Genomic DNA, 7,510 nt, shown 5'->3' with positions numbered 1-7,510 from the left:
CGTAACTTAATATACGTATTTAACAGGGGAATTCTTAATCGAAACCTTAACCACTAAATAAATCTTACAATTGGACTGAGTGATGAATTATTATCGACTGTACAACGCCCGTAGTCTTTTTTTATTTTTTTTAGTCTTCTTCCTTCCCGTTTGGCTCCACGCATAGAATCACACAATCCTACTCGCTCGATACGTGTTTCGTTGAATCGCAAGAAATATTTTTAGATTTTTAGATTTTTAGTCGCTCGTTTTAGTGTCATGTACGTGTGTTCATGAACGCGTGTTGCGTATGTCGTGTGTGTGTGTGTGTGTGTGTGTGTTTTGGACCACGTGAATAAGTTTCCACTTTTTTTTCATCTTTTTTATTCATTACAAAATATACTTCCTCGCGTCCATCGCGAAACGGTGGCGTCGCCGTACGGGCGCGGAATCGCGAGGAAGGAGACGCGTGTATCGGTCGAACAAGTGATTAATTACACCGCGAGCACCTTTCAATTTGCACAGTGTTTCTGTTTCTGTTTCTCTTTTGTCTTGTATTTAGGACAACTCGACGAGAGTGACAAAAAGTACGCGTCATTGAATCATTCTGAAGTTCGCCATGCTGGCGAAGCTGATTGGGAAAGTACCGAGATGACGATGACAGTGAGCTGATCGAGTGTACGCGCCGTGCCATTCACCGAAATCACGTGTTGTACCGATACGTTCCACAGCCGAGTTTTCTTGCTACTCGAGGGAAAGGAAAAACGAAAGAAAGCGTCTGTCCCTATAGGCTTCGCGAGATACAACGTTTCGTTAATCACATGAACCTTAATAAGTACCAAGTGCCTAATATAAGGTCAAGATTCGTAGATACCCTGAACTACCCACCGTAACAGGTAGAATGAACTCTGACGCGAGTTCGCCGTATACTTTTTTCTTCCACTCGTATTCCACTTCTTTATTCTTCGCTTAATCGAGAACGTCAAATAAATATCGATGCCATTTACGGGCTAATGGTTCGTCGGCTCGGACGCGGATTGCGAAGCAGGAAAATGCGAATGGCAATTAGGTATTTATACACAAGGACGTATCTTACATTAGCATAAGATAAAATTAGTTCTTCGAGTTTTAGACCGTGGTCGCGACAGCCCTGGAACATCCTATTATTTCGTTGACGATCGTGACGAGCATCTGCGAACAAACCAACGATCGACGATCAGAAAAACACGATTAACCATCTACGTTAACACGTTCACTGCCACATCGATACCGTACAATATTCAATAATTTACTTGTTGTAATTTACAAATCCTATCCAAATTTATTTCCCTCAACGTCTCAACTTGAGAATTAATTTTTCTAGTATCATAATGGTAAAAATCCTGTCACCCATATATGGGCAACGTGACAGTCAAAGTGTGGAGGAACCAACTGCACGTTAAGGAATCTAATGTTTTTTCATTTCGAGACAGAACTCCAACCGAGGGGGGATCCCCATTGGAGCCCAGTGAAGCGTGAAAGACGACGTCTAAAAAAACAATGTGGAATGGGGTGACGGAGACGGTCTGTACGTAAAGGCGTGATTCCAACGAGGCAACATGTCGCATTTGCATCACCCACTATGAACAACAAGGGAGTTCTAGCTTCTCGAGAAACGTTTGATACTTATTCTATTCTCTATGATGCTCTATATAGAGTTAAATAATTGTACATTCGTTGGTATTGTGTCACGAGATGGTTCGTGATAAAGGTGAAAAACCTAATCCTATATTACAATGGTTGCCTCGATGGAATCACGACCTTAAGACAATGTCCTTCTCTTCGATTGTCGACCAACGGTCATCTGGACAAAAAAAACTCAGGCGACTTCGAGGCTAATGACGTCGCCGTGTATAAACATCTGCTGGTGTCGAATGTCGAAGCTCTATATATATATATGGATGACGTGGCAGTCAAAGTGTTAAACTAGTAATTTTCCCGCCAGTGACAAAATTCCCAGCAAACCCAAATAAAATGTAAATCTTTTTTCTCCCAATGGCGATCAACAATTTTCATCCAGATCGCGTGGACTCACCGAGTCAACAGGGAACAAATTTCTATCGTCTGATACGCGGTGCCGTACAACGTGACTTTACGTGTTGTTGTACAGCTGATGGTGAGCCTGATGCTGACTGGGATGTGGATGTTGAAGCGAGTGTTGATGCTGAAGCTGATGCTGATGGGGATGGGGATGCTGATGGGGATGCTGATGTTGATGCTGGTGCTGGTGCTGGAGGGTCGGGTGTCTGGCGTTGAATCGTACGCTGCCGGCCAGCGAGCTGCCTCTGCCATGGGTGCCAACCACGCTAGGCGTGTCCGACAGCTCGTCGTCCTCCGCGCCCAGGCTGCGGAACCTGACGAAACCGTCCTCCGCCACCAGCATCGTCGAGCCTGTGGTCGGGGTTTGCTCGTGCAGTCCCTGCACCGGCGTGTGTCGACCCCGACTTTCGGAGTTCCTCAGAGTTTGTATACCATTACCGTGCCGGTTTAACGAGCCGCGACCTTCGTGCGGGAAATGGCCCATGGTGCCCGACTTGCGAATGGAATGTCTCTCGAAGGTACCTGCAACAACGACACGATATTTAGCATACCGTAAACCCTTTTGTCCACGGTGAAAAAAAAAACAATTCGCTTCTCTTTTCTTCGTTATTATTTCTCGTACGCGGTTCGCGGGGCGCTGTGTCTCGTTTAGGCGAGCGTAAGTAACCCAGACCTAACTCCGCGTTCCTCCGAGGGATAATTACACGGGACGACGATAGGGGGAACCCACCGAGGACAATGTCACGCGCTTTTGTTACGTGGGAAACTATGAAACACAGTATAGTAAATACGATACAAAATTCTCAGCGAAGGTAACACTAATTTTGGAAAATCTTTTGTTTCGTTAGGACAACGTGTATGTATTACAAAGGAGAATGTTAAATAATCATCAGTTTTGGTATCGCTGGGATATGAAAAATTCATGCGAGAGCTTCGACGCACAAAACCGCCCGAGATAATCTCGTTTCACTTTCCACTTAGGTAACGTGTAAATAGAGGAAACGTGTCTCTTTGAACGATGAGCAGAAAACCTCATTTTTGTTTAAAACATTACAATGCAACCAACATGTTGATAGTATATTTAGGAAAAAAAAAGAAATGAATGGAAAGTTACTTATCTTTTCAACAGCAATATTTACAGACTTTATAGTAATTGTGTTCTCCGTTATGTACCTTGTGTTTTCCTAATAAAACTTTCTTAACTTTCGTATAAAGAGTTGTTTTATGTATTTAACGAGAACCTAAACCAATAAAAGCCGAGCCGTCGTAAAAACATCTATTACTTTGTTCTGGAAATTCCCAACTGCTGGTTGAAAGAAAGAAAAATCGATGTTCTGGGTTAGACCCAGTGCTTCCCAGACTCCCTCTTCCCCAGAACGTCACGCGATTCAAGAGGGCGCCACGAATGAAAATTTTAAGTGTAAACTAACGTGTTGTTATTTATTTATCGTTATATAATAGATTTATTATTTAAGAGAATGGCTTCTGAAAACATTTATGGACCAGTGATACGTCGATTAGGGGGAAAAAGGTATGTAAGAACCGAGAGCTCTGAACAGCTCTCGAGACCCGGCCTCTGGAACAGCACATTGTTTAATGTGACCTGATTTGCCATTTTACGTTCTGCAAGGTCGCGGACAAGAGTGACACGCTTTGTGAAAATAGTTTAAAGGAGTTCCCAAGCTTTTTTTTTAAAGTAGTGCAAAGTGAACATCTCGATGAAAGGTGGTTTTTTAAAAAACTAAAAGACAATTGACCCGAATGAAATAATCATTGTGCCATTCCGTGCCATATTTGTCCCTTTAATGCGCGCGACACGGTGTCTGGTACAGCACATTGTACCGCCCGCGACCTAATTTACTGTTTTATATTCCGCAAGGTCGCAGATAAGAGTAATGTGTCAGGAAACATTTTACAGAACTTCCAAGCTCTCCCGAGTGCAATTGTGCAACCACTGATTCTCCACAAAATGACCTTAAAAAAAAAAAATAATTTATACTATTATTAATTTTATTATGAATCACTAACCAGATTTACTTTTGGCTATCTTTTAATTAAGACTAAAAGCAATTAAACGCACTACTTGCATGGCAAAGATACGACAAAATTATTTTGGTGCTCATTCATAATTAACGGAAAAGAAATTTTCAAGAACCCCGAGCGCCTACTCATAATACTAAATGTGCTCAAGGATTAAACTGCAGCGTGCTTTTAACAAGGAGACATATCTAAGTACAAAGCTCGCTTTTTAATTGGCATTTGCAGAGTGATAGTGCTTGAAATGCTTGAACTAACGATGGACTTTAAGAGTACATGTTGTTATTAGTTTTTGGTCACAAACAGTGATCTGGAAGGGTTCAAGGTGGGAGGAAAACTCGTGAAATAGACACTCTCAACGAGATAACGCGTACAGTACTATCCAAAAGTTTGGAAGTGGTTATAGTTTCTAGTAAAATATAGTTAGCCTCGCTACATTTCAACCAGTGGATCAAGAAACGTTATTACAAAAAGGGAATGAACTAAAACAACATGAGGAAGACGCAGCAACAGCTATCGCGAACCGCGTACGAGCGCAAAGGGTGATTTAGGTCGTAACGGTCGATCGGAGCCCGGCGTAGGCCGATACCTGATATGTTCAAATGCTCGGGTAGCGTGTTCAGCGGGAAGCTATCGTCGTAAACCTGTTTCCCCGTTCTCATCGTGTAATTCTGAATCGCCTGGTTGGTGCTGCAGATAGCTGGGTAAAGCACGTCGTCCATATTCTCGGTGGAGGTCGAGCTACCGCAGGGAAACAGAGCGAAACCGGAGTGCACCGGGTGCTGTTGCATCTGCTTCTCCCGTAACGGGTACTGGGACAGGCTGGCCACCCAGGCGAGAAGACCGCATACTGCAAGCTCCAGCAGCCTGACAGAGAACTGCCAGCCCCACCAGAGCCATGGATAAGACTGTGGCCGTTCCTGGACGTTACCGAAGATCCCGTACAGCTGGACGAATCCCATCAGGATGAAGAACAACGCCGTGGCGATGCTGGTGGTGATGGCGGTGTTCAACGCCATCGTGGTAGGATCCGCGCCCACTATGTGATTAGCGCCTGCCGCCTTGTTGGTGGCCAAGTGGATCTGCGAGCGCACCACTCGGTACACGTACATGTAGCTCAGGCCCAGGGTGACGCACACGATGATGTAGATGCACTGGCAGATCAGCGGCAGTATCTTCGCCTCGTCCTGGTAGCCGAGCACGTGTGTGGACACGTGCAACGAGACGCAGAGAACCGCGTGCACCGTCGAGGACATCACCAAAGTGGCTGGCGAGAGGAACCTGTTGAGGGATCAAAGGTACAATGAGAATATGTTTCAAAGATGGACGGCAGGGACAGCTTATTTTAGAGGATAGATGACGAACTGAACAGCGCCACTGTACCCTTCAAAGCCCTGATCTATGACTGGTCAATGAAAAGGTATACAATTCTAACGAACCTGTTGTTCAGAGCAGGCGCCTCCGAGCACCGTGCAAGGTACAGCACCAAAGTAGCGAACGCTGTGGACAGCAACGGGGCTGGCAGGTACATCAGCACCCGGGACAGAGGTTCCGGCAGCGAGTGGCCTAGGTTATAAGCATCGTAGAAGAGGTGAAAGCACCTCAGGGTACAGACGGTGGTGAGCAGCAGGTGGATCGCCAGGAAGTACGACTGCGTCAGTAGATTCGTTGCCTCGTTGAAACGCACGATCTTGTAGATCGAGTATAGGGCCATAAGCGTGAACATGATCGCGGCTACGTAGACGTGGAGGGAGCAGGCGATCCGCCAGGTGGACTCGAGGGAGTGCGTGTCGACCTGCGGCACGACGCGATCGTCGTCGGGCCCGTTGGGCCTCTTCTTGGGTGGCGGCGCCGGCGGCTGGGGCTGCGGATAGGGCAGCCTCTCCGTGTCCACGATCTCGATGTTCTCGGTCTTGTAGCCGTTCTCGTTGCGCAGACCGTGGTAGCCGTCGTCGTCGTGCCGCCTCGTGTTGGGCAGATTGAAGATCGTCGGCTGGGTGACGGATTTAGAGGAGTCCAGCTGGCTGGAGGGTCGCGCGGTGGTGGTGGAGAGCGTGGTCATCTTCTCGGTGGTGGGCGCCACCGGCGCGTTCTGCGGCGGTATTTTCGTGGGCAGCGGTTTCAAGAGTATCTCGGGTATGTCCTGTTTGCGCCCGTTGCTGCCCGACAGTATCCTCGAGATGCTCGGGTAGTGCAAAGTGGGCACGAACTCGTTGGTGTTGTTCCGCCTGTCCAGCTCGCTGGACTCCACCGCGTTCTGTTCCTTGCTGGGCGTATTGAGCGGCTTGTTCCTCGAATGAGAATGTCTCTCCGGGAGCTGAGAGGGTCCCTGTAGGTCCGGGGGCCTGATGGGTATACGTTCGTGGGCGGGCGTGCCGCTAGGTGGCGGCACCGGTCGCTTCAGGCCCGAATGAGCGTCGGAGTTCGTGCCCCTGAGGGTCGGCTTGTTCGCGAACGGATGAAGATACTCGGGCGGCAACGGCGGCGTGAAGAGGGCGCGGGACGGGGGAGCGTAGGAGGGCAATTCGCGAAAGGCGGGCGACACGGTGGCCCGTGGAACGGGATACCTAGCGGGGGGCATCGACGGGCTGGTGGCCATCGTGGTGGTGGTGGTGGTCAACGACGAGGGCACCGTCGACAGCGTGGTGCTGGCCGATACCTGGGCATCGTAGGCGGGCACGCTTCGTTTCGTCGTCGCCGAGTTGTGCGCCACCTTGATGAATATCGCCGCCAGGTTCTTCTCGAGCGCGGTGTTGTCCAGGTTGAACACCGGGCTGTTGGGTCCGCCGTCGCCGCCGCTCGCGGTGCAAGGCCGCGAGCAGGACAGTGCCAGCAGCAGTAGCGTCGACGGGAGTAGACGCATCGTCGGGGTCATGACGAGGCGCGCCGGTGGAACCTGAACCACGTAGGAGAGCCGGTAGGTTCAGCCGGGCATCGGTTCATTCCATAACCGCGGACACACGACGACGAAATACGGTGCTCGGCGTAAGGACACTTGCGGAGGACGCGCGGCGCGTTATCCGCCTCGAATGGGATCTCCGGTTTCCTCGGCCCCTGAGCACGTCCTTCAGCCTGGAGAGCGGGTGTCACGGGCGTTCCGGGACAGAATATTACGTTACTGAACGAGATCGCGGGGGCGGGGGCGACTGTCTACGTTCGCCGTGGATCCCCGTTGCGGGCCGGTCGCGCTTATCATCGGCATCTGTTGCATCTCCCTTTCGGTATCACTGGCCTGATCTTTGGGGGGACGGTTCCTCCTCGTGGCTCGATTTATACCTCTGCAGCTGTGCTGGAAACGTTACGAATACCGCGTCTACATTTTCGCGGTACCTTCGAGGTAAATGGGTAAAAAAGGGTCCTCTTTTCCGCTGGCGTGGATCGCGGTGCACACACACACACACACGGGGTCCCCCGT

The 7,510-nt window shown here is 49.1% G+C and overlaps 1 protein-coding gene across 1 annotated transcript; it reads right to left on the bottom strand.

Annotated features, from left to right (window-relative positions):
• Positions 1-280: 280 nt before the first annotated feature.
• LOC122395091 lies at positions 281-6,972 on the bottom strand. The gene is made up of 4 exons (XM_043392412.1): positions 5,535-6,972; positions 4,685-5,376; positions 2,054-2,580; positions 281-1,170 (listed from the first exon to the last, which is right to left on the bottom strand). Exons 1-3 carry the CDS (start codon positions 6,968-6,970, stop codon positions 2,111-2,113), a joined length of 2,598 nt encoding a protein of 865 aa, XP_043248347.1. The 5' UTR covers positions 6,971-6,972; the 3' UTR covers positions 281-1,170; positions 2,054-2,110.
• Between the last annotated feature and the right edge of the window lie 538 nt (positions 6,973-7,510).

Source organism: Colletes gigas, unplaced genomic scaffold, assembly GCF_013123115.1.
Source record: "Colletes gigas isolate AHSC1104 unplaced genomic scaffold, ASM1312311v1 Colletes_gigas_Sc00005, whole genome shotgun sequence".
Classification (NCBI taxonomy): Eukaryota; Metazoa; Arthropoda; class Insecta; order Hymenoptera; family Colletidae; genus Colletes; species Colletes gigas.
This window is presented reverse-complemented; position numbering and strand designations above follow the sequence as displayed.

Bases quoted from the DNA above. Each gene is read 5' to 3' on its own strand.
- LOC122395091 (XM_043392412.1), bottom strand. From the start codon at position 6,970: ATGACCCCGACGATGCGTCTACTCCCGTCGACGCTACTGCTGCTGGCA. The intron at 5,377-5,534 runs GTTCGTTAGAAT...ATCCCTCAACAG, and splicing joins GCGCCTGCTCTGAACAACAG to GTTCCTCTCGCCAGCCACTT. The intron at 2,581-4,684 runs GTATCGGCCTAC...TCGTTGTTGCAG, and splicing joins CGAGCATTTGAACATATCAG to GTACCTTCGAGAGACATTCC.